The sequence below is a fragment of the Sardina pilchardus genome, chromosome 8 (genome assembly GCF_963854185.1).
Source record: "Sardina pilchardus chromosome 8, fSarPil1.1, whole genome shotgun sequence".
NCBI classification, from domain to species: Eukaryota; Metazoa; Chordata; class Actinopteri; order Clupeiformes; family Clupeidae; genus Sardina; species Sardina pilchardus.
This window is the reverse complement of record NC_085001.1, coordinates 14,797,748-14,825,001: the sequence shown is the minus strand read 5'-3', so window position 1 is coordinate 14,825,001 and position 27,254 is coordinate 14,797,748. Positions and strand designations below refer to the sequence as shown.

The following is a 27,254-nucleotide window of genomic DNA, read 5'->3' as shown; positions in this document are numbered from 1 at the left end:
TGAGGTCACACACACACACACACACACACACACACACACACACACACACACACACAGACAGAAAGAGACACACAGAGAACACACACACACACACACACACACACACACTCAGTGGGGCTTTCCTGGGCTGGTGGCTATCCTGGGATGGGGGCACTTTTGTGTTGCATTTGAGTCAGGGGGGCCCACATGGCTTAACGACCACATTACATGGAAATACGCCCCATCCACCCTGTTACTTACATATAACCACACAACCGTGTCTCAGACATGTCCACACTAATAACAGTTCATGTACACACACACACACACACACACACACACACACACAAGACAGAGAGGGAGAGAGAATCTGTGTACACTCCAAACATGTTGTTGGGATATCTGTAAATGTCCTGTGCACTTCAGTGACACGTGTTGTCTTGAATGTGTCTTGATTTGCATTGTTCTTTGTTCATGAAATTGGTCGTAACTAGAAATCCAGGATAATAGGCTACTCATTTATTAAAATCTGACCAGTGGAATGGTATGTAGATCTACAGAGTAAACAGAATCACAGTGCTTGTACTGTGTTGGTATGATAGTGGTTAAAGGTTAAGGTGACCTCTCACATATCTTTCAAGAGCTTTTTTAAATCAAAAGATCAATGTCAACTACTCCCACAGCGCCCCACTCAGTAACCCTCTTAAATCCATCCAGTTTGATTTGTGTTTCATATTCGCAAGTGAAAGTCCCAAGGTAGCCTACAACAGTGGCCCAGATAGTGGTGACACTGGCTCTTCACTGTCAACGTTCTGTGCTGTCTTCTTGCATCCCTGTGTAGGCCCTCCATGCTTTTTACTGGCATCTCCTACTATCCTACATTTGAAGAAATGCACTAATGCATACAGATGTTGGTCTACAAACTAGGTTAAATGGAGAATATAGAGATTTAGTAACAGTAACCAGGCCGGCACAGCTAGCTGTGTCTAAAAAGTGAAACTTCCGAGGTCATTTAGACACACCCCTTGCTCAGACAGGGAACGTGTTGAGGTCATCTTTTAGTCGGGATGGGGGAAGGGATGTGGAATAGAGACAGATCCTTTGTTAAACTATGATCTTTTTCCCCCAATTTCAACAAATATACTAAGTGAGGATAGTTAAAGTTACTCTGCGTGTAGACATATAAGTTAAAGTTTCATTGAAGAAAAACGGAACCGAAAATCGCGCAACATCTTTGGAAGTTGTAGCCTACTGAATGGTGGCGGCTTTTGCGAATGATTCTTTACCTTCACTGATTTTGGTAAGTTAACGTTGGGAGATTTATTTCAACCCTTGACCAGTCTTTTGACAACTATCTCTATTTTTCAACTTTACCATTGTCTTCACAAAAGAAACTTCTGCGTCAGCGAAACGTCTACTGACCTAATTTTGGTTTCTAGGAAATATCAGTAACGTTAATTCTCTCTTGCGTTGCCCACGTCGAGTGGAAATCTGGCTGAGTTTAGACCGGTTTTGACTTGGCTACTAACCCTTTTCACTTTGGGACAGATGTGGGCCAGTCTGGGAGGAAAACGTTAAGCCATTCATAACGCAGACTTCATGTTTGATAATAGACAACGGAACAAAGGTATTTTTTTGCTAAATTAGCCTACAGTCAAGCTTAACCTAACACAGGGATGAAGTCCTTTCGAGTTGAAAGGATTCATAGGCTCCAAACCGTTACAATTGTATCCTGTGTGGGGAAAGGTGAGCGTCTAGATTTAAATTAGCAACAGTATCAAATAGTTTGAGGTTTCTTTTATTATTCAGGATTCATCCAGATGGGCGATGAAAGCAGTGGTTTTATTGTTTAGCTGGAAACTGGCCTCAGACACTGTATCTGCTCTTCAGCGAAGTCTCCTCCTCACAGCAGGCTAACCGGTGGGATGTGGGCTAATTACAAGGACGTACGCTATATGATGTTTAAATATAACATGAATTTGCTGAGTCAAGTTCAGATATATCCTACCGTTAATTTTAATTCAGTCGATGCTGAAGTTCTTCATCCATGGCTTTTACGCCCTTTATAGTAGAGAACTGAGAAGACCCACCCATATGGTCTTGCTCCATATTCCCATCTGTTGAGTGAACCTGGATAATATTATTGAAGTACGCCTATTATGGTGTAAGGGAAAACCATAAAGTGTTTGTGGTAGAGTGACCATTTTGATTCTAGCCGAAGTACCACTGCTGTGCACACACCCACATCCCAGGACACCAAGGCCTGTGATATTTTTTATGCAACCAGAGGCCTAGTTCTTTCTATATTTGTTGATTTTCAAGGACATTGTCTCCTAACTGTTTTTTTTTTTTAGAACGATGAATAATTTATTGAGGCTTGAAACCATTCTTTGGTCAGGAGGCCTCTTTTAAGTCCTGCACTGTAGATGTGTCTGGGGAAAATGTGAGACACTACAGTAGGCTACTGCCCAGTGATTTATGGCCTGTCTAACAGACCTGTGTCAAAGCTTTCAAAGAATCTCTTTGACAGGTGCTGAAGAACAGTCAGGATCATTCCTTCCTTATGCAGATGAGAGAATACAGGGCACCGTATTTGGGATAGGAGCTGTGTAGAAACCAAGGGTGGATTGCAGTTTATATTAAAAGTTTCCATTAATCATGATTAATCCAAGCAGTAGCTTACTCTATATAAATAAAGCACACTCTATCACAACTTGTATTGCATACTGTTTTGCAATACTGAAAGTCATGGCTTGCTCATATAAACAAATACGTGAGCAATTCAACACTGAGAAACCTCTGCATGAAACGGCAATGATTCAGTTGTATGTAGGTTTACTTGACATTTGTGATGGTTCATGTTAACTAACAGCTTGGATACCTTTTAATTAACATTCATTAGCTGGAGCATAATTACCCATCCTTTTTAGTTGGTGTTCTTGTGGTTAGTATTTTGTTATTACCAGTATTACCGTTAACGGAATAAATTATGCAAACTTATTGGGTTTGATACGGTCAGAAGAACCAAAGGCTTTGTAGGAATGGATTTTGATAGTCAGATGGACCTCCTGTTTTGGGAAAAACATTTCATTTTCAAAGCACCATCAGCCAAAGAAATCTGCAGGCACTGGCTCTTACCCAAAAATGCACTTTTTGCATAAATGGCCCATACAAATGAAGTATCCAGCTGAGGTTTAGAGTAGCCTGTCTTTTCATATACTCTGAATTCTTCAGTCTCTGGCCAGCCATTTATGGCAAACCATCCCTTTATACCCTTTTCACATAGTTTTCCACAACTTAAGCCTAGTTTATGATCAGCTAATACACATTTTATAGCTGATGAGTTTTAGCTCTGTGTAGTTATTCTGGGGGAATGGAAGGATCTAGAAGTAAGCTAACCACTGTCAACCAGCTGTCTGGCCATTGTCTTGTCACTGACCACTACATCCTCTAATGAGGCTTAATCTGCAGTGGTTAAACTTCCTGCTTGACAAAACAATTTCCTGTGAAAACATCTTGCATTAGCACATGTCACATACTGTGTACATGGTAAAGTGTTAAAAGCGTTCTCATGTTTTAATGCACGAAGTCCGCAAAATAAGTATGTGACATATGAAGTCAACACACAGTTACCACTCATAAACTAAAGCTTTACCAATTCCCTTTAGTTGGTGTTTTGTCATTTTCTGGTTCTGTGGGAGTTCTATGGGCCCTTCATCACCTTCCATGGCTTTGTGTGTGTTTGGACGGCAGTCTCAACTGATATGCTTGCATGAACAAGGAAGGCATGAGCACATACTGAAAGAGGCATGCACTTTTATCTCTAGTGAATTTATTGCTGGTGATGGGTGGGGAAAAGCCTGTGAGCATTTCTGTCAGTACTCACAGTGAATTCCATGACTTCAGGGTAGTAAAGTAATACAATCAAAATGCATCCAATATAATATTATGTAATGCTGCCCCTGAAGCAAGGTTCTCTTAAGTCATTCATCAAATGGATGACACTCGCAGAGATCTGCCAGAAACTAGAAATCTTAATTAGCTAATGCTTGGCTAACAACTTCACTGCTCTTGGGTAGTGTTATGTTCTTTTATCAAAAGTTTAAACTACGAAAGCGGGGCCCGAGATTTCCAACTGACGTAGGAAGTGTTCACTCGTGTTTACTCTTGGCTGATTCAACTCAGGAGGTGAAACACAAACACACAAATGCAATTACACAGAGAGGCAGAAACATAAGCACACCTTCCCTCACTGAACAATATGGAAATATGGCCTTTAGCGCAGATAAAATACGGCTCTGTTGTTTGTTGTTGGCCCCCGAGGGAACGACACAAAGCTTAATTAAGGACACTTCACAAGAAAACTTCAAGTGAGGAGACATGGAAGAGTGCTACTACTTTGTCAATAATTTTGAGGAGGAGTGCGGTAAGGAGTGTGTGGCGGCACGCTCTCACCCCCCAACTGTGTTTTTCTCTGGCTTCCCACACCTGCAAGCGTTGACACGTCTGCAGCTGTGTGACTGATTGCATAAACTTGGCTGTGGTCGGTCCCAAAGCCCTCTGTGTGTCTGTTTGCGCACTCTGGTGCCTCACCTGTTTCACGGGTGAAATGGAAAGTCACTTCGCACTCTTATTTAATCCCAATACACAATACGCCTCCTCAGCAGAACTACTTAAATCGTACTTACATGGATTTATTTTTTAAGAATCTCACATGTCACACTCTGTTATTGTGTCTGTAAGATATTATCGGCTACTTTGGTCTGCCTAGACTTTTATCCTCAAACCTAGGGGACGCTAACAAGTACCAGGTATGACCTCAGTGGACAACTCCATACCATATGTCTGACGTGTCTTGAAAATGGACTGTGATTTGTCTCAGGGTGTAAATATGTTATTCTGTCCATTCTGACAGTTTTCTTCAGGGTTGTGTGACTTTTACCTAGTGAGCTCCATATTTTGTAAAGTATGTCATCGTTTTTACTGAGAGTCATGTCTTTGATAGGAATATGTAGGTCACTGTTAATGGAAATAGACGGCCCAGACAGTGTGTGAGTTGCATCTTGGGAGTGGTAGGGAAAAAGTTGCCTATGAGGAAGTGAGTGTGCTTATTCACAACCATTGAGCAATCATTAGTGCTAGGTCTTCAGAGGGAGGTCCCTCCCATAGTTACTAAATGTATTGGTCATGCTTTGGTTCAGCCACATTACATATGCTTCTCTCTCTGTCTCTGTCTCCAACTAAACATTTGGGTTTCCCGGTTGCCTTTTCTCTTTCCAGCTGTTTTTTTTTTCTCCGAGGAGTTCTCTGACGGAGTTTCGGGAGGGCTCTGGGACCATGCTGTGATGTGAGTCATCGGCAAGAAGCTGTCAGCGGCAAAAAATCTGCTCTCCACCTCCCCCTCCCACCCCCCAGCCTGACATCTGTGAAGAGATATGTTTACATGGACCCCCTCTCATCTGGATGACACACAGTGACCCATTGCCTCAGCGGGCCCTTCGACACACACCAAATTTTTTCCTCATCAAGAACATCACTTTTCCTGTTCCACTGTGAGTGCTTTTTTTCAGTAGTGCCTTTCGCACCGCTGTACGCCCCAAGGCCAGAGCTAGAACCCGGGAGGGAGCCAGGACCGGAGCCATGTGTCATGTGATCGTAACGTGCCGCTCCATGCTGTGGACTCTGCTGAGCATCGTGGTGGCGTTCGCCGAGCTCATCGCCTTCATGGGCCCCGACTGGCTGGTCAGTCCGCCCAGTGCGCCCATCTCCACCAACGGGAGCTACCGCCTCTCGTCCAGGCCCCACCGCCCCACGCTGGGGCTGTACGCCCGCTGCCGGAAGGTGCCGTACCACCACCGCGACATCCAGTGCGGTCCCTACGCCGCCCACTTCGGGGAGATCGCCAGCGGCTTCTGGCAGGCCACGGTCATCTTCCTGGCCGTGGCCATCCTCATACTGTCCGTGGTGGCGCTCTTCGCTGTCTTCAGCATGTGTTTCCAGAGCATCATGAGGAAAAGCATCTTCAACGTCTGTGGCCTGCTGCAGGGTATTGCAGGTAAGACTATATCTCTCTCCCGCCCCTTTGCTTTTATTTGTTTCCTGTGTTTGTCCACTGTATCACATGCCGTCTCTTATGTACTAGAAGTTATGAGTTTTGTTTTATTGTGACAATCACGAGTTTGCCAAGATGACCGCTAGCTGGTAACTTCATAATTGAGTGTATGTGTGTGAGAGAGAGTGACTTCAATATTAACTTCAAGAAGCAGTTGAGTGTGTCTCAGCAGTTGAGTGTGTCTCAGTGGACAATCGCATCACAGATTATTCAGTCGTTATGAATGCATGAGTCAGGCCTGCATCTGAAGTGGGCTAACCCACATGTGAAACTGGCTTTCAGCTTAACGTGTGAACTGTTCTGTCAGTTGTCCTCTTTCGTTGGAGAAAGACCACGTGGAAAGCTTGATTTGCCGTGGCAGTGGTTAGAGGGGGCTGTTGTTCTGTTGTTTAGTTTGGAGCCTGAGCTTGTTAGCGAGTGGTGTCTTGTTATTTCATAGAGGAAATATTTTTTAAACAAAACATTAGTCTAACCTCCTTTGGGAATGGAGTTTGAGAGGAGTCACACAGGCAGCTTTGAGCTCCACAAAGATGACGCGGTATGATATGCGGGCCTCTGTCTCAACTTGTGTTGTAAAGATTTCACTCATCTGAAGAGAGACGTCTCGATGAATTGGCATTAAGTTTGTCAGTTAGTTGGTTACAACTTTTGAACATGGCAGCAATGACACTGGTCATGTGTATGAAACACACTTCCTCATGGGGGAAGGCTGGTGTCAAAGACTATTGGGAATCGTTTGACATGCCTCTTGAAATTCCGTCTTGTGTAACCAGTTGACCGTAACCCACTTTCGGGTTGATGTCTGTTCGCGCCCACACTGAACTCTGAGGAAGTCACGCTTCCGTGATGTCAGATCGCCCAAACAAAAGTCTGCCCCAAATAATAAAAACTGCCTCGGCTGCTACCGTCGGAACCCTCTTCTTAAGGGGATTTTGTGTATTGTGCTCACCATTTCCTCTGGCCTGCCGCAGAGCAATGGGGTCACCCCAGTGTGGAGCTGCTTTTAACCTCAAGGCTGTCCACCTGACATCCTGTCATTATAATGGGAAAAAAAGGGGGCCAGGAAATATGTGTTTACAGCATTTGCCTTTTCCTGATCAAACCGCCAACTCGGCTCACCGCCCCGACTCGGAGCCGTCTGCCTGCGCTCTCATCTCTGGTCACCTCAGCCAGACCCCGTTGGGCCCGGGCCGCGTCGTCACTGGCTCTGGGAAAATGCGCCGTGGCATACATTTAGGAACAATTATGGCGGGGGCGAATCTCATCGCTCCAGTTTGTAGCATACTGTTATAGCGCGGGCCTCCGTAATTTTGTGCATCCAACGCTGCCCTCGGAAAAGTGTCTATAACGGGCAGCTTCCTGGAGGTTAACCCCACTGGGCTTTTTGTTGTCTGCGGGGAAATCTCTTGCCACGGCAGGGCCCAGTGTGTATCTTCGGGCTGGGCCCACAAGGCACTGCATTGTTGCCCGCTGGCAGCGTTTGTCATTGATTTATTTGCTTCAGAAATTGATTCATGTGTCGGTTGGGCAGAAACATGCAGAGTCACATCCATCCACGAGATCTCCCAGGCACAGATGTTTGAGGAAGGGGGGGGTGGGGTGGGGTGGGGGTGTCTATTCAGTCTCTGTCAGACTCTGTGTTTGTTTGTTTGTTTGTTTGGCATCACCATGCCAATGCACTTTGAGTACCTCTTAAGTGGGTGAAAAGTGATATTTTTATGGGTCAATAGCAGTTTAAATACGCTGGCATGTTGCATGAAGCCATTTATTTGCTTTTTCTCCGAAGTTGGTGTCCCTGAAATCGGAATTAATTAATTAAGACAAAGTATGAATTAGATCCTAGGAGACAGGGATGTATGTGGGAAAAGAACATTTCTTATCGTTTCGTCCCTGAAAGACGGCTTTCACGCGTCGGCTCATCGCTTCGGGATGCACATTCCATCGCATAAATTAAATCAAAGAATTACTTCAGTCTCATTTACGTACCACGGTCACGCATTCAGCCGTAGACGCCGCACGTCGGCGACTCTCTCCCAGGGCCAGATCCTCCCCCCCCCTCCTGGGACAATCGTTGGGAATCGTTTGGACGGGGATGGAATACCATGGCAGCGCAAGAGAGCCGTTGAGCAACTCCAACCGACACACACACCAGGGGCAGGACGCGACACGCCTGTTGTGATGTCTGCGGGGGGAGCGCATGCCGCCCGCCTCAGCGCCGGGATATGCATGCACAAGATTAGCGAGCAGATAGGATCGATGAGATATGCTGTTTGTTCTGCCGTGGTTTGCCTCACTCGCTGGCAATGTGTGTGTCGGCTCCGGCTCTCCTCTCTGGAATGGCAACAGTCGACCTCGATTTGGGCGTTCGAGGGCGAAAGCATGGCGATCGTGCGCTTTGTGCGCTCGCTCCTAATGAAAAGGCTTCGGGCTGGTATTACGGTTGCTTGTTCAGTCCGTGGCTATACACGGAGAGGTATACTACACACACACACACACACACACACACACACACACACACACACACACACACACAGGAGGCCCCTGTATGTTGCTAGTTCTGAGCTGCCCACTGCTCGTCCAGATGGCACGTTGCAACATCTGTGAGTAATCAAGAGGATTCCAAACAAATCTTCTCACTAGCCTCGGGCCATAAATGGCCAGTGTATAGGCCATCCATGACCGTGAGAGGACGGTCTTCAAGCTACAAAGCGCTCGCCGGCCATGGCGCGTCCTGCTAACTCTCCCCACACATAGGAGAGGAGATGCTTCTCTCTCTCCTTCGAAATCCACAACCAGCTTTACATACCATTTGTTATTTTTCTGACTTTTACCTCACCTCTAATTGCAGCGGTGTCCCCCCTGCCACACACACACACACACACACACACACACACACACACACAGTGTAAATAGGCTGCTTCTGACTGCCATCTCATTATTCCCTGTAGGTCTGTTCCTCATCATGGGTCTGATGCTGTACCCGGCCGGCTGGGGCTGTGACAAGGTCAGGCAGTACTGCGGCGAGGACAGCTCGGCGTACCGAGTGGGCGACTGCTCGCTGGGCTGGGCCTTCTACGCGGCCATCGGCGGCACCGTGCTCACGTTCTTCTGCGCCATGTTCTCCGCCCAGGCCGAGAAAGCCACGTCGAGCGACAAGGTCCAGGACGAGATCGAAGAGGGAAGAAGCCTTGTTTGTGTGCTGTGAAAAGAGAGGGAGAGAGAGAGAAGGAAAAAAAAACAACCCAGCCCAGCACAGCACAGCACAGCCTCGGCATTACAAGGGCCATGATTTCAAAAGGGATCGTAAAGTTGTCATTTTACCACATTAGAACCACTGTCATCAACCCAGGACGCACAAGGCCAGCATGTCATTTTAGTGAGGTCATGACAGTCTCCTCTTAAGCGGCCGGCATGAAAGGAGGGAATTTTAACCCACCCGTTTGTCCCCGGCTGGTAAATTTGTCTAGGGTGAGGTAAATACCAGCATTCCTTTACACACCAGCCCTATACTGTTTTACTTAGCATGTAATAGGCATTTTAGGTATGTAGTTAGACCAAACGAAAAACCAAGGACATCACTACCACTTTTGTATTACTGAAAGTATACTAGAAAGGCCTTTGTTTGTTTTTGTGAAGAAATGTAATAGATGAGGTGAATGTACTTTGAGAAAAGATATCGAGTGGTGCTAAAAAAGCGCTAGATGTGCAGATATCACATGGCATTTAATGAAGAATGATCAAAATCCTAGAGTGTCTTAGCCAGTATGTCCCGTTGATTACAATGTTTCCAAGTCCAATTCTAATAACAATTTTGTTTGCCTGGGACTCACGTAGAAATCCTGGAATGAGTACAACACAAGACAAATGAGAATGACTCACTTCGAAGACTTTGAAAAAGAAATAGCGACATACCACGCCGCTGCTTTGCATGGCTTCAGTGTTTCGTTTACCCTTATTTGGCTGTAGATTCTGTAATGGGGAAAATCTACTGCCAGAGAAACAACATATTTTGAATTACTGTAATATGTGCCTTGTAGCTTTGCCACTCTTTACAAATATGGATCACGTGGAGACAGACGAGAGTGAGAACCGTGGTTAGCTCAGCATCTAAGTCTGTACGTGTGTGGGAGACAATCTGCTTTCACATGGGGGTGGGGGGTGGGGGGCGGTTGTTCAACTGGGGGCATGGCAGCTTGGTCACATGTTCCCATAAATGGTGCAATGGGAAACCCTCTCTCCAACACATATTTCACGTATCGATAATGTTTACTTTCTCTTATCTCGAGTTTACCGGTGCAACTGGACCCTGCAGATGTTACCAAGCCGTTGGTAAAAAAAAAAGAAAAGAAAAGCACATTTGGTGAACATATGGAGTTTAGGAAAGTGTTGCTAAGCGATTATGTGGAATATTTGGGGTCCGCAGTACACAGTAGGACTGCAAACACAGCAGAGAAGTGATATCATTCCATAGAACAGCAGGCGATAGGGGGGCTGAAGGGGGAGGGGTGAATACTGGTACAGCTGATTCAGCCATGAATACAGAAGATAATTTGATTGTGAGTGTCCTGATATGATATATGATATATATCCCGATGTCACAACCAAATGGCAAGAACCCATCTTTTTTAATCATTAGTGTTATGAATCATATATTGTCATGGGTAGGCTACTAACAAGTTCATTCGCTTTCATAGCTCACTATATGGTGTTTAGAATGTCTTAGTCATTTCTGTGTTGATAATACTATTCAGTATTTTTGAATGATTTCGTCTGTTAAAAAGCAGAGACAGAACAGAAGAACGAGGCCCTGGTATATCACAATACTGTCAGAGAATTGTGAGACGTTAGGTTAGACGTGTCAGAATAATTGTCCCCCGTGATACCCACCTCTATCACTTTCACTTTTCTAATGCAATTTTAACCACTACCAGTGTCCAACCACTACTACTACACCAATACTGACTAGCATTCTGACCACTTGCGGCTCCTCCCGTTTTAACTGATCAATGGGGCTGGTAGCATTTTACATTAAGCTTGTTCTGGGGACGATTTTGAATCCATACAACGAACATGGAGAGATAAGAATCACAAAGAAGCTGTGCTTTACTATATGAGGATTGCTTTATACTGCACTCATTAAAAAAGCTGGAAATATACATGCTTTCACACTCCGATTTTGTTTTTTGTTTTGTTTTGTTTTTATTTTAGCCTTTTCAGATGATAAACCATTATCATGTCATGCAGTACTTTCTAAAAATAGCCAGCCTACCAGCCATAGTGGTTTTGACGCACCTTTGTTATCAAAGACAACTCAAAAACAAAACAGCTTTAAACACATATTCTACCAAACGTCTCCTCATACCTCTTGCAGACTGACAATTTCTCCACACAAAAACACAAACAATGACATTATCCAACAGTTCATTTCGGTGTGGCCTTGGCTAACTTAGTGTAAAAAAACTATCAGCTCAACTGCCAGTTGAGGCTGTGGTTTAAAGCAGTGGTTTTAGAGAGAGAAAAAAAAACAACACGCACAAAAACATTTCTTCATCTTCACTCCATGACAAGCACTATAATATGTCATGGCATTAAAATGCCACCATAACCACCAACACTTTGCTCAGGCCTATGGTGTGGTATGGCTCGGGAGTACTGTATTGACATGCATTTGCTGTTGTTTTTGTTTTATGTGTTTTTGAATTGCTGTTTGTTGTCTAAGGTGCCAAACTAATTGCTGTGCATGACATTGCTTTCTTCTGTCATCTGTTGCATCTATATGTACTGTGGTGCATGTGAGAGATGAGATGTGCAATATTCCACTATAGTGCCCTCTGGTGGTAGAAGGACCAGGGTGCAAGCTGAGGGGAAATCAGCTCAGACTCATTGCTGTATCTTCTGCCTCCTCTAATCTGTTTCAATTGAAGCTATAAAATAAGTAAGTGAGTTTTCTGATTTTCTCTGATTAGCAAAGAATCTCATTTTATTGCTAGAAATGTAGTCAGTAGAAATTAACTGTTCTATTAACACGTGATTCCATTCATGAGAAGCAAAACTTTTGTTTGTGGTCTCTCATTTCAAACTTCAGCAGTGGGATTAAGCAATGTGGGAGTTCAAATCATGTAACATACTCTGCTTTTTTGTTACTTCTTTGAAATTGGAAATTCTTATGTAATTGTTTTTTAAAATAAAAGATATCACCCTGAAAAGGCTTCTAAAACAGTGTCTTTGTACAACGCACACACACACACACACACACACAACCCATTCAGTGTATGTCAGACTCAGATTACACATCACACATCACACAGATTCAACATCACACATCTGTGGAAAATACTACTTTGAAGTGTGCATTCCATGAAAAATTCCCCAATGCCTTCATAAGAATCCACTAACAGACCCACCAATGAAAAAGCTGGCCATGAGAAGGGCTCGTTTTGTAGGGCAGTCGTGATGGAAGTGATGTGATGGAACTCTGGTGTCCAGTTGCAGACTGTAGGCATGACTGGCCAAAGAGACGCGGATAGGAGTGGACGCATGCATTTGTGTGTGTATGTGTGTGTGTGTGTGTGTATATGTGTGTGTGTGTGTGTGTGTGTGTGTGCGTGCGACAGAGAGGCCTCTTTGTCTTGTGTGACCACACAATCAATGTATAATTAGGCCCCTACTGATTAATGCTCCCCTAGTGAGACCCACCGGGCCCTGATGAATGTGGCTAGGACATCCCACAGAAAATGCTATCTAAACAAGCGTGGGCAGATGTTTTATCTCGCGTGAGGCGCCGCTCACTGTCCCACACACAGTGCGGTAGGTCAAGTGTGTGTGTGTGTGTGTGTGTGTGTGTGTGTGTGTTTGTATGAGGTGGTGGTGGTGGTGGTGTGGCAGACAGAATGTGTCATGATGTAACCCTGTCCCCCCATCATAAATGCTTTAAAGTATTTGCTGGTGTCCTCTTTCTCTCGGAGTCCCAGTGAGTGTCTGTTGGGGGACAGCAGGAAAGTTGTGAGCGGAAGTGTTTAGTGAGTGTGATTATCATCCTGTAGGTGTCAGGTCAGTGTTTGGAGCAGACGGGGGGGATAATGAGGATATTAATGGACTGGTGGAACAGTCCATTAATGGTTCCAGACCAGTGCAACTCTGCTCGCCAGGAAGCGTTTTATTTATTTATTTATTTATTTTTCCCGCTGGTCAGTCTCTCTGGATTTGGGGAGAATTCCAGGTGCTCCAAAATTCCACCGAGAGGACTGTGAGTGCAGGTGTTTTGTGCACGACAACATATACATTATATACCCTTAATGACAACACATCTAATTGTATCCAAATATATGAATCACAAAATTCTAGATGAATTCCAGATATCCATGACCAGTTTTGGGGGGGCGGAGGAGGGTGGAGGTGGAGGGCCGTGTGGGGCGAGGCAGGACCTTGTTGTCACAAGGGCACTGACCCTAGCCTGCCCAGTCCAAGCTTCCATTTATCACATTAAGAAGCGAGGGTGATGGATGGTGGGTTTGAGGAGTTTACCGAGCAGCGTTGGATACTCTTTTATTGTTCTTTCACGGCTCAGTGGCGACACGCACAGCTGATTTGGAAACAGTATTAAACATAACAACATCACTCAAACAAGTCGAAAAACATCCAGAGTGGATACTTGGCCCATAAAAAATATATATGTGTGCATAGTTTATACCACATTTGCCTTTGCTTTGTGCACCCAAGGTGAATCAGTCTGCACTGATGAACATTGCCCACTGAAAATATTTGCATGCTTTCAAAATGTAAGAGGAGACCTCCCTAAACTGCCACATGGATATTTAAACAGACACATTTTAATATTGCTCACACAAGGGCAACGCATTCCTCCTTCTCACTGTAAGAAAGGTTACTTTGTGCACTTTGTAAATATTATCCTCATAATAACTGCTACTGCTAAGTATGAAATATTATTTTTACTGACTTTGTTTGAAAACAAAATTCTCATTTACATAAAAATGCTTTACAAATGACCTGTTACGTTTTTAAACACTGATATTAAAAGAACCTTATATGTATCCTTGCATAAAAAGCAATATCAATATTGAGCAACATTTCGAACTTGTGTAAAGATATAATGTCTGATTAATCTGGCATAATGAAGCCAATTATTCTATTTCAATCAGGTTTCAATAGGTAGCAATAATGCAAACCCAGAGGTTTGGGCTGTAGTTACACATGCTGAACACATGGAGGAGCCCTTGGTAAGTAAATCATGGAAGGCCCAGTTTGGATCCACAGGCCCATGCTAAGTGTGAGCACATCTTTTCTAGATTTGTGCTGTTATCATGAAAGACAAAAACAATGAATAAAAGTAAAGAATCTAAAAAGTAAAAAAAAAAACACACTCAGGCAGAAAAACAGACAAAGAGAATAAATGGGATACATGGACACAGTGTCACTCATCATATTTAATGTAATATCTTAGGTGCTGTGATGGTGACCCTTTCAACATTCATTGTTTACTATGTAGAGCAGGTAATATGCAGCATCAGGCAGATGCCTACTTATTCCTGCAGTGGTATACTGTGACTTTGATTATTAATTTATTCATCATTAAATTGTTATAGATTGGGATTTCCAGATATTTCTGGCGCCTACTCAGCCTGATGTTTTTGTTGCTTTCATGGTAAATGGAGGGATGTTAAATACACACACTAACTGTGGATTTTTATTTTACAATATCAATGTTTATGGCAAACTGTACCATCTTATCATCAGATGCTGAGTTAGGGTGATGTACATGTATGTACCAAACCTAATACATAAATATTACTAATAAATAACAGTGATTACAAGCCTATTTGTTAGTCTTTGTAAATATTGACAGTTCTGTGGTTGCCCATAAACACAATAACATCAGATATCAAGGGCTAAACTGAAGAGGACAGCCTCATAGCAGCAATATTTGACCTGAAATATTTTGAATTATAACTGTAGTTTATAATCAACTTGTCAAATAAAATTATGTGAATGTGTTTATTTTTCGGTATGGGGCGTTTTAATGCCAGTGATTTGCTCAACTACTCAAAATCCTTCAGTGTGGCTCTTGCACAGCACCCCCCCACCTCCCCCTCCCCCCCTTTCAGCACAGAATGGGCATTTGCACTCCACATTATCTCACATTAATAGGGCCCATTCCGAATATGTATGAATAATCAATGGTGAGTCAACGGCCGGAATGGCCCTTACCAAAGCTGAGCATGAATCTTGCTAATGGCACGCATCTCCAGGATGTAATTAGGAATAATGCACCGCTTGGGTATACAGACCATCACATGGTTTGTTTGCTGCAAAATGTGAAAGGTAAACATGGGAGGGTGGGGGGGTGACAGAAGAAGAGACCAGTCTCATTTCGCAGAGTTCTCGGAGGTGAAGGCAGGCCAAGCCACTGGAAACAACCGCTTTCCCTAATGGCTAGTACATTAGTCTTCTTAAACACCTGGTCATGGCCATTTAGAAATGTTCATTAACCACTGATGCAGAGTGAATAGGTGCGATAGTTCACTCCTTGCTAATTGCCTGGATGAGGTTGACTGTTGATTCGGAGAACACTTCAGTGTTAAACATTAGGCCAAGTGCTAAAAGCTAGACCCACAATTATCCTTTTGAATTGGACATGAGAAAAGTGTGGGACATTATCAAGCCAAATTTTTTCACAAAGTAATATGACCAAAAAAAAAAAAAAACACATGTTATTAGCCATTATTTTTCAGATGCTTAGCATCGCTCACTGAGTAAAATGCACCTTCTTTTTTTATTTATCATTATGTTATTATCTTTTTTTTCTCCCCCTCTCCACAACACTATGGCAAGGCGCATTCTCTACACATTACACACCCGTAATGCAGTCTCATTGGAAAATTGAAAATTACATTTAGTGACCTCAATTCCCTGAAATGAACAGCCATGACAGTGCCGCTGCCGCCGCCACCGCCGCCCGAGAGCCTTTCTGGCGGAGCCTTTGTAGCGGGGCCTCGCTCCGTCTCTGACAGGCTGTGGTGGTAGAAGCCCGGGCTGTTGTTTTTGTAAACCTTACTGATTTAATGAGGCTGCCAGAGGAAAAGGCGAGTCGGCCTGACAGCCTGGAGAAACCTGTAATGCTTCTCTTCCACACAGGGAAACCCTGTGACAGAACCATTTTCTCCACAGCGGCGCCCTAATTCAAACTGTACACGTGCACCAAAATGATAATGGATGGGACATCTGTGTCTCCGTTGTCTTGATTAATTTACATCTTCTCCTTTTGAACACTTAGTGATGGGATTCGTAGAAATATATGGTAAGGTGCATGTGGGAGTTCGAATGGCATGATGGAATATGCATTTTTTGGTAGACACACACACACCGTAATTGCCAATGTGACCCACTTTCATTATGTGGGATTGGGAATTAGTTTAACCTTAACATTAATCCACTTTTTATTTATTTGGGGAGCGTCTCTAATGCATTTCATCTGTTTAGCGGGCACATTACTTAAATGATCTGTGCCTTTGCCTGTTGGTGTGTTCGGCTGCAAAAGCATGGGTGGGCTGTGTTCTTCGGGGTCTATTGATCTCGTATTGTAGGTGGCTGAGGGAAAAACAGAGGGAGTGTTCAATGTTGTTGTTGCTGCTGCTGTACGTGTGTGTGTGTTTGTGTGTGTGTGTGTGTGTGTGTGTGAGAGAGAGAGGGAGAGAGAGAGTGAGTGATTGTGTGTGTGTGTGAGTGTGTGTGTGTGCAGATGCAGGCGGGGGGTGAGAGAGAGCCTTGTGCAGATGTTCCATTGTGATGGATCTATTATCCAACTATTACAAGACAAATGAGTGATCTCTCCTATTTTCCATGCCTCAAGAAAATTGAAATGGGAGCCCGGGTGTACGTGTGTGTGTGTGTGTGTGTGTGTATGTGTCTGTGTGTGTCTCTGTGTGTATATGTGTGTCTCTCTCTGTGTGTGTGTGTTTCACTCGGGCTGTATGATTAAGGTTTGGTGGGACGGCCATTAATTCTGGAGCGAGAGAAACACCAGCAGCGTGGGACAACCACCTCAACATTATAAATCAACCTTCAACAGCCTTCCTTTGATGACCAAGCACTCACTGGTACCCACCAGCCTAATTAGAATTCATGATAAAATACATGCAAGGAAGCATTTTGTAACCCTCATAATTTTAGGGGAAATGTATTATTATCTGGCCAACCATTTACTAAGCGTGATATTTTCCATTAGCGCCTTGTCAGCTAATGTAAGGGGAAAAAATGGCTTCAAAAATTGGATATCACATCTTCTGATGGAATGTGGTTTACCATCAAACACATCAAATGGTCCACGAAAACAACAATCATTTAGGTGTTTTGGATAAATATTGCAAAGAATGCACTCATATGTGAAGCATGCATGAGTGTATTTTCAGGATCTCAAATCAGCTGCAGATGACCGAGGGCCACTCTTTGCGTGGAATAATTGCCAGAGCTGAATCCAATAGCCGACACTACGAACCATCGGTCAAATACGAAATTTAAATGTTTATCTGTCGGCCTATTAAGCCTAAGCCAATATAAAAACCATAAACATATTTAAATGTGGAGACTATTATAAAGCCACGACGGCGTTAGATTTAGGGTTGGAGGTGGACTGGGGGTTGGGGGGGTTGGGTGGGTTAGAGGGGGTTGGGGGGGTCAGGGAGCGTTCACTGATGGCTTAATTCTGGCACCAGTGCAGATCTAGGTTCTCAAGCTTGTCCGCTGGTCAGAGCAGATCATTACTGGCCTTGCCCTCCCATCGTATAGCCGCCCGTGAACTGCTTCACCAGTTTTCGCAGGTCCTCGTTGCTAGCAATTCCCTGGCTAAGCTTCCCCCCAATAGCCGGGGGTCAGTCTAATCCGCAGCTGTTCGCTGCAGCCGCTGCCGAGTAATTCAACATGGCCTTAGTCCATAAGCACTTGCCATGCCCAGCTGGCTCACTGAGCGCCGCTGTCAAAACCCCTCTCATCACTGGAAGAGATGGATAAAGCGCCCGGGCTGTGCTGGGCTGGGCTGTGCTGAGTTGCAGTCCACGGCAGCGCCGGCTACTGTACGGCACACCTCTGCCAATGCAGCCCAGGCTCAGCCAGTTTGTTCGGGGAAGGGGGAAGGGAGGGGGGGGGGGGGGTGTTGGACAGGGGGGGTGGACGGAAGGGGGGGGCGGCTGAGAGGGTTCGGTGTTGCACCCTGTGATTTTCAGGGAAAATGAGAAAGGATGCAGCAGTGAACTGGGAGGCCATGTTTCTTTTTTACCTTCAGCAGGGCTGGCGTGATACGCTCACACACCTCTGCATTACACATGCACTCATTTACTGCAGGAGTCCTACTGATTTGCACAAGAGGATTTATGATGGAGTGTGCTGTAAAATTACCAGAGCAAGAATACTAATTGAGACCTACTCTTGACATACAAAACTGCTTACAAAAGACCATCACTGGATGCTATCTGAAATGAGGCCAATATGTTAATTGTCAGAATGCATGATGTATGGCCAATTCACACAATGCTAAATAATTCACATCAAAGCACAGCGCAGCAAAATCTTATTTTTTTTTAACCTTAGATTAGTCTTGCACGAATTACCAGGTGTTAAATGCTTCCATTAATTTAGCTGTTAAACTGTACTAGGTAACATCTTAGAATGTCTTATGCATCACTCTAGATATTCTCTCTCATTGCCCAAATCACAATAGGCTTTTGAAATGGCTACTTTAAATGTGTATTGAACTATAGTGCGTAAGAGGAGAAAGCCATCCACACTTTGTTCATCTCTGATAGAGTTTGCTCATTACTCTGCTGAGATGGAGCGGGGCAACATCCCCTGAATGCAGAGTGCGGCGGGGCTTCCCTATGGAGCGGACCATGTGTGGTGCGCAAGGCTGTCACACGATCCCCCTGGCACAATGTGGTCATGAGGAAAATGTTTAAGGTATTAATTAGTCATATGATAATGAGAAAACGCTCTGGATGTGGATTCTCATTTATCTACCATCCTGGCACAAGGCACGCTTCTCTCTCTCTCTCTCTCCCCCTCTCTCTCTCTCTCTCTCTCTCTTCTTTCTCTCTCTCTCAACACAAATGGTTTTGGTGAGGGTGAGCCTCAGTAGTGTGTGCCACACACTGTTTATTCCACCACACATGAATATGTAGTTCACGGAGCAGCGTTTACCCTCTTGAGGAGATAAACAGGATATGAATTGCAATTAGGTTGTGACTAACTTTATAGTGGTACCATCAGTTACAATATATTTCCCAATTTTTGTTTTAAATAGTAAATGGCAAGTCAAAGCTGATTACACACGGGGCTGGGAATGCACTGTGCTGTCAGATACTAGATCGACTGACTTTAAATTTACATATTAATGAAATGATTTGTTAAGAGCCGGTGGAAGTATAAGAAAATAACCCGAGTATTCAGAAGGGCACGACATTTATAAATAAGCCGATGCGGAGGGAGAAAAGGGAAATTAAACCTTTTAGTTGAGTAAATCCAAGACCTCCCCCCATGAACCATATTATTAGCATTTCCATTTTTAAATTACCCTGGGTGTCATTTTAGTCATCATGACCCAGTTAGGCAGAAGTAATTGTCCAGTTCTCACACAATCAATGAGGATCAAGTGACCTTGGTTTTACTTGCCCACGGCCCTCTGTCCATAGCAGAACACATGAAAGACTGCTCAAGGTGTATGTGGACAGAAATAGCATTAAGCTCTGAAAAATGTACACCTATGTACTGAGACAGAGTAGTGCTTCTCTTCTCATCCTGCAGATCTAGTCAGATTAGAACTTATTAGCTGAGGAACATGTATTAATGGTGGAACCAGCACATTATTAAGCTTGGTCAAAAACTGAAATAACTTAATAAATGGATAGATAAAATATCCTCTAAATGTAATGTCATGGTGTGAAGAAGTAGGTGGATAGAAGGTCATTAAATAAATGTCATCTTGTGTAATTCATTTTTTACATTTCTGTCTAGACTTAACTATTCTTGAGAAGCATAATCATATTTTTTAAAAACACAAAACATGCTTAACTGTGACCGAGTTGATCTGGCTGTTCAGCAGATAATGTGCTGAATACCCAGCGAATGTCTGATTCTGACTTGTGACATACAGTACATGCAAGGGATGTACAAAGTGATCATCCAGGCATTTTCTTCCGGGAGTTTTCCTCAGAAAATACAAACCAAAAATGTTACAAACAGGCTTCCTTTCGACTAACTAATTGATTTCAACATGGGCCAGTTTATTCCAGGCTGGATACCTGATATGTTTTATGTTGTTGATGCAATAGCAGCATAAGCAGTGGCACTGGAGTGAACGTCTGAGTGCATAAAAACCATTCTGCAGAGCCTAATGTTCACCACAGAGAAGATTAATCTCGCCTCTTTGTCACCGATCACTTGATGGACATCAAACCATTCAGAAAGGACTGTAGACGGGGGCAATGTTCTGCAACATATGCAGACTTATCAAGCTTCACTTTAATGTTCTGCATCTCATTGGCTGCTTTATGTCCAAGTTCATTTTGGCAGCAAAAAAAAAAAAAGAGAAAAAGCTGTCACTTCACAGGAGCCTGAGATCATAACTGTGCTTAACCAACGTACTGATCACCAACTACTCTCTGAGTACTGCAGAGATTTGGACTTTGTAAATAACCTACTCTACCACAAGCCATAAACTCGCGAGAGTAGTTTTAAGCCATATCGGGCATTAGGACCTGCTATGGCCAGGGGGGGTATGTGTGTGTGTGTGTGTGTGTGTCTGGGGGGGGGGGGGGGAGTGATTCCTAAAAGCATTCCAAATAATTTGTCCAATAAAGCTCGGAGATTCATGGGACAGCACTAATGGGTCATAACTCATGGCGGGGGGAGATGGCAGAGAGTGGGACAAAGCAGTTGAAAGGGACGAGCGCGGCGACTATATCTCCTCATAAAGCACCCGTTCCACCCGCTGTCGCCGCCAATTGCGCACAAAATACAGCACCCGGAGTCGCACGGGTTTATCTTGCGTGATCTCGCCGGGATCTCAGAAAGCCAAATAGTGCTGATGCAGTAATCCTGCTCGGCACTGTCACAACAGTCACAGAGACCCAACAAAAAGGGGGTCTCTCTGGTATGCTCCGAGAGGACAACACAGTGCAGCAGTGCAATAGCTTGAATTCGAATACTATGGATTTCTGTGTCTGAATAGTTCACAGTTCATTCATGGCTTCAATTATGGGAGAAAGTGAGAACTACCTGCTGACAGTTTTTCTGACCTTGGCGCGGTCTAGGGAGGGCACAGTGCTTTGTTTTTGATGGTTAACCCAAACACACCAGTACATCCTCACGCTCCGCAACATCAAAGTCCATGGTGATATGGGGGCTTAGACTCTGATGGGAATGGCCCTCTTTATCAGTCCAGGCGAGTAGTGAGGAGGATCAACCCAAATCCCACTGACTTACTTTAGAGACTCATTTCATTTGGTGTCCTTCAGCAGGTCAGACACACATTCACGCTTCTAATGTGAACAGAATGTGATTAGGCCTAAAAGTGAAGGGGAACTCAACAGATATCTACAAACACTACATGACCCTAAATGCTAAAGGCTAAAGGCTAACTGTTTATGACTGATCATAATCATTGCTTGAGTGGCCCCAAGTCTTGCACATTGTTAAGTCCACAAAGATCTACCATAATATTGTCCTATTCCATATAGTATGGTATTCTTCAATCTTCCTAAAGGAAGAGCAAGGAGTAGCCATCATACTGTAGGTAGAGAGAGCAATGAGCCAAGGTATACTGTGAGGTAAGGAAATACGGCGGACGTGAGATAGGTATAGTAGGGGCTTCCATCAATGCAAGTTTTCCTAGTACACATGTGCAAGATTGTAGAAGAAATATCAACTAAACAGTATCAGAGTCAATTATATTTGAATATTGAAGTATACTACTACAAATGTTATAAGCATTCCAATGTTGCTCTGTTTTATGACTGTGATTTGTTGTTCTTAATTAGATGCAGATTACATTAGATTAGATTCAACTTTATTGGCATTGTGCAGAGAACAAGAACAGAAGTGAAAAATACTGTGATATACCGCACACAGTTTAGACAGGTGGTGCATAGACAAGACAATAAATATAGAGAGAGTAGACATTAGTATAAAGTTGGTTTACAGAAGGTGGTTTAAAGCAATATAAATTAAATATGTGCAATTGTGCATTGTATTTGCAGTTACCTCATAGAGCTAAATAAGTAGGCTATGAAATATGAACAATGTATGAACAACACGTACAGATATGTGCAATGCAGTAACATTATGTTAGTAGTACTGTAAGAATAATGGCTATGTATCAGTATAATTACCGTATGTACATTTGTGAATAAATAAATAGAATGGGGGACTGTCCCCGTCAAGGTTGCCACGATTGTGGACACCTTTAGGCACAGGCAAGGAGGCATCAGACTGGGCCGCATTAGTGCATTTTTAGACAATTACTAAGTCTGATCTACAGAGGTCGGTGCAGCAGTGTATAATTGGCGAGGGCCATAAAGATGTGATCTCTTCAGACAGGGGGCGTGATGGGAGTCCAATTCTAAGGGCTCTACACTGATAGATAGTCCCCATAGAAGATACACACAAGACATTATCAACACTTTCACGAGGCCTCCATACAGGATCTGGCGGTATGGATCAGAGGGACCACAAAGTGGGCCTGGAGGACTCAGAGACTTGCGCCCCTAGGCGGTCCACGATGGATGGGAGAGGGAGAGCCCAGGGGCGTCCTCGCTTTCTCACCTACGGCCACCTGCTTCAGACGGATCGGTCGGACGAGGTGCCCGTTTTCTCGCCAGAAAGGGGTTCGATGCGAGGACAGAGGGGAGTCTGATTTTCGATCGGTTGCTTACCGAGGATGAGGTTTGTTGCCTCATATGGCACCAGATTTTCAAAACTTGCATTGGTACCCCTCAGCACAGTCTCTCACTATCCCGTCTGTCATCGTGTGTACAGAAGCCAGAGATGTTTGTTCTCATAAGAGGCCTCACTCAGTGAGGCCTGAGCTCAATGAGATAAATGCATAATAGCAATCTAGCATTCCTCAAGGTCAGGGACCAATAAAATGTGAAAAAAAAAAAAAAAATGTGTTGGCACAATGCCGTATTGTGCCGTTTGGGGTGAGGTTGTGGGTGGGGGGGTACCCTCACGTCTTCAAGCCTTTAGCTAATGGATATCATTACAGCATTACAGTCTGGGGAGAAGAGGGGGGGGGGGGGGGTCTGAAATGTAACCGAGCCTATTCAGAGCCGTAGAAACCCGGCGCTGAAACCGGCACCTAAACACCACTTAATTCCGACTCATAAATAGTCTCTCAGCCATTCCAACTGGGCGTCCGAGGCCGCCGCCGCCGCTCTCTCCCTCGTCTCAGTGGTGGCCTTGAAAATGATGCCACTCTGCTCCCCCTATTATAGAGTGCAATTAAGCCAACTCACCCGCTCTGCAGCCATAACAAACCCGTTAAGCCCTAATTATGACTTTATTTATTTAAGTCAGCATTTAATGATTTTAAAAGTGATTTATATTGTTTTCCTGTGTTCGGGACTAATGAAATCTGTTGCCCAAATTAATACTGGTTTTTCATCGTTGCATTTTTTAAAAGCCTGTTACCATCGCCGTTTCCATCATTAATTTACTGTCTGCGAAACCTGGGGAAGGGAGAAGATCGACCATTATGTGCCCAGAGTGAAACAGAGGAGAGACACAGGGACACTGCAATGGGATATTAAATTTAGGCAGCAAACAAATCACATTAGTCTTCAACGGTACCGATTTCTTTTTTTTTTTTGGCGATAGGTGGGGACGAGAATACGGTTTTGACTGTGTGTCTGTGGGAGGGCTCAGACGGAGTGGAGTGGCTGTATTTCATTCAGTTCATTCCGTCTTTATTTTGCACTGCATCACCAGTAGTGTTGATAACCTTTTCCCCCCACAATCACGCAAGGACACTTTAAGATGTGTCCGGGGCAAATTCGTATGAATGATGTTCAATATTGTGAGTGAATGTTATGACACTATTTGAAAGGGGCTGGTTTGAATAAGAACACTGCAATTATGCACTGGGCTGTGTCCATCCCATGATGAGCCATATTCATCACTTGTACATAGATTACAGACCATCATCTAACATGTTGTGTGAATCAAACAGTGATTTCTCCAAATCTTTCAAATGAGGAAATATGTGCACGCGAGATGATGAGATCTGACATGGTACAGGCTCTGACAATGAAACCTCACTGCTTCCACAATGAGCCTTTCAACTGAAACCCTATTGTTTTAAGGCTTGGCAGCACACCTGGAAAACGTTAAACAAATTCAACAAAACACAATTCGTCACGTGAGCAGCCATCTTCGCGGGATCAGCCCCCCCCCCCCCCCCCCCAGATCAGGCAGGCGCCCCCCCCTCTCTGCTCCATTTGCATCCTATTCACTCTTTGTTAACTCAGAAATATTGTTAGTCCTCCATCTCCAAGGATCTGCATGCTACGACATTAGTAAACCCCCTCCATTCCTTGCTACTGAAGCACCCCCAGCCACCCCACCCGGCTCCACAGAAATCAGTGGCGCCCAAAACGGACTTGGCCCGCATGTGGCGCGGACCGTGCTGATCTGGGCCTGACCTGGGCCTCCGATTGAGCCGGTCTCTGGGTCTGCTGAGCACTTGGAGGGATAATAAGAGTTATAAATAAGAGAAGAATTTAGAATCACTAAATCAGCCCACTCCCAGCACATCAGCTACACACATACCTCATCCCCTACCACACACACACACACACACACACACACACACACACACATGCGCACGCACATGCACACACGCATGCACACACACACACACACACACACACACACACACACACACACACACACACACACCTACACACGCATGCACATACACGCACACACACACACGCACACACACACAGAGAGGCGCACACACACACATACACCTCAACTCCATTATTCTTGCCATGCTGTGAAATTCCCATTTTGCACACTTTGCTGGCTGGGGCCATGAATTATGCATTGTGCCGGAGAAATCCTCAATCTCACGCTTCAGGCACACTGTGCATTACTGGGGTTCTATCTCTATTACCAAGATGAATCGTTGAATGGGGAATATTTGATAGGATATGGTTCTAACTTCATTGTTTGTTTGCAGTGTAAAGATTTTCTTTCCAGTGGTTTTCCTTTGTCTATAGAAACAGCTGAATTTTATGGTCCTTTGGTGGAGAAAAATGGCACGCAGTGGTTATGGGCACCTGGTCGCATATGATTGAAGCATTCATAAGTTAAATGCTTTGATACCGAAATTACTGTTGTGAGACTTGTAGTGTGCAGCGAGTCGTCGACAGCGGGAATGCTGCTGTCTGATTATCCGTGGCTGCGGCCATCCTTGTGTCAGCTGATTGGAAGCGCGCTGACAGGAGGCCTTGCTCATCAGACGTGCCGCAGCACTAATTATAAACAACACATTGTTGAACACCAATGATAAAGAAAACTCCTTTAAAGAAATATCACATTTGTGGCTTGCTAAGTATGTTCAAACCAGGTACAAAATAAAAACAGATTCTTGCGCTGTTATCAGAAGTAACTTTTTTTTAAGCCATATAATATGCCAAGTTGTCTGATAAATGGATGAAAGCTGGGTTCATTAGCCATTCGGGGTCCATTGGTTCTGCTCCTCATAAGCCTATTATTACACACTCATATTTAATAATGCTAAACCCACTTGTACCACATTAATAGGGCCCCTCAAGCACTTTGGAGAACTAAGTGATTGAACATCTAATCCTCATTTTCTTGCAGTGTTCCCAAGTATTAAGCCCCCTCTTCAAACAATTACTTATCGGGGTGGCGTTCACAGTCAAATCAGTAGTGGCATTGCTTCCTGCGCCTAATTTCAAATGCCTGTGTTCTCGTCTCGTGGCGCATCCATTTAGCCGAGCTTTAGGCACATTTAAAGCGTGGTAGAGTCAATTAGGCAGCTACGGCATGGGGTCCTTTTTTTTCTGACGTGAGACTGTGGTCAATCTGCCAGGACAGGCATTGATCTTTAGACAACAGGAACCACATGGAATCAATGACATTTTAAAGACTGAGGATTTTTTTGTGTAAAAATGAGTGACATGCTGGAAACGCCTCAAAAAGCAGCCATGACAATACTAGATTTGATGGTTTTGGAGGGTATACGCAGTCTTTACATAGCCAATGCTGAATGCAGATGTAGGTATACTAACTGACAGCATATTGCTAGATTGTAGTTTAGCTGAAGTCTAATTGAATGACATGAAGTCACCTGCTATATTGATTGGCTAGTCTTTAACTGTTTTGATAAGTTGTTTGTGCGACTATTTAAAGAAACTATGATTAGCAACCGAATCACAGATGATTAAAATTAAGTTACATATGTAGCAAAAGAAAGAAAGAAAGAAAGAAAAATCTGACATTATTAGAGGTTCTGCAATTTACAACCAAGCACTTTCTGGCTATGCCTGATACTGCTGTACTGTTCCATCCCTGAATGACAATAGGCAGCAGCTTGCTTATCAGATTCTCTCTGCTTGTTAATCCAAAGTGGAAGAATTAACCCTCATTTTCAGCTGTTAGAAGAGAAATTGTTTTTTTTCCTCGCCTGTCCACCGATTCCACTGTGGCTCTTCCTGATTCTGATGGAAATTACCGAGGTCACTGACTTCATCCTAACTCAAATGACACCGCTGAATCCAGTGAATTAATTAAGTGACTACCAGGTTCCAATTCATCACGGCGACACATTTTTAGTCATTATCTTAATAAAAAAGTCAAATCAATATGTGTGCCATTTCCATTTTGTCTTATAATCTGCTCTGTGTAAATCTTAGCTCTGTTCAAATGGAGGATTTTGTGGTCACTCCAAAATGTACCTATACACAAAAATGCTACCTAGAGCCTATATGTGTTGAACTAATTAACGCATGATACACAACCACCCGACTTGACCAAGGGAAAACTACACAGAATTCTCTATTTATGGACACCACTGCATTCCCATTTATCTGCATTTATCTTGAGACTGATTTTAAACGACTTTGAGGTA

General features: G+C 43.9%; 1 protein-coding gene across 1 annotated transcript; it reads left to right on the top strand.

Moving 5' to 3' along the window:
* The first annotated feature begins 1,013 nt into the window (after positions 1-1,013).
* On the top strand, positions 1,014-10,442 carry lhfpl2b (LHFPL tetraspan subfamily member 2b). The gene is made up of 3 exons (XM_062542907.1): positions 1,014-1,279; positions 5,260-6,034; positions 9,040-10,442. Exons 2-3 carry the CDS (start codon positions 5,620-5,622, stop codon positions 9,294-9,296), a joined length of 672 nt encoding a protein of 223 aa, XP_062398891.1. The 5' UTR covers positions 1,014-1,279; positions 5,260-5,619; the 3' UTR covers positions 9,297-10,442.
* Positions 10,443-27,254: the final 16,812 nt, after the last annotated feature.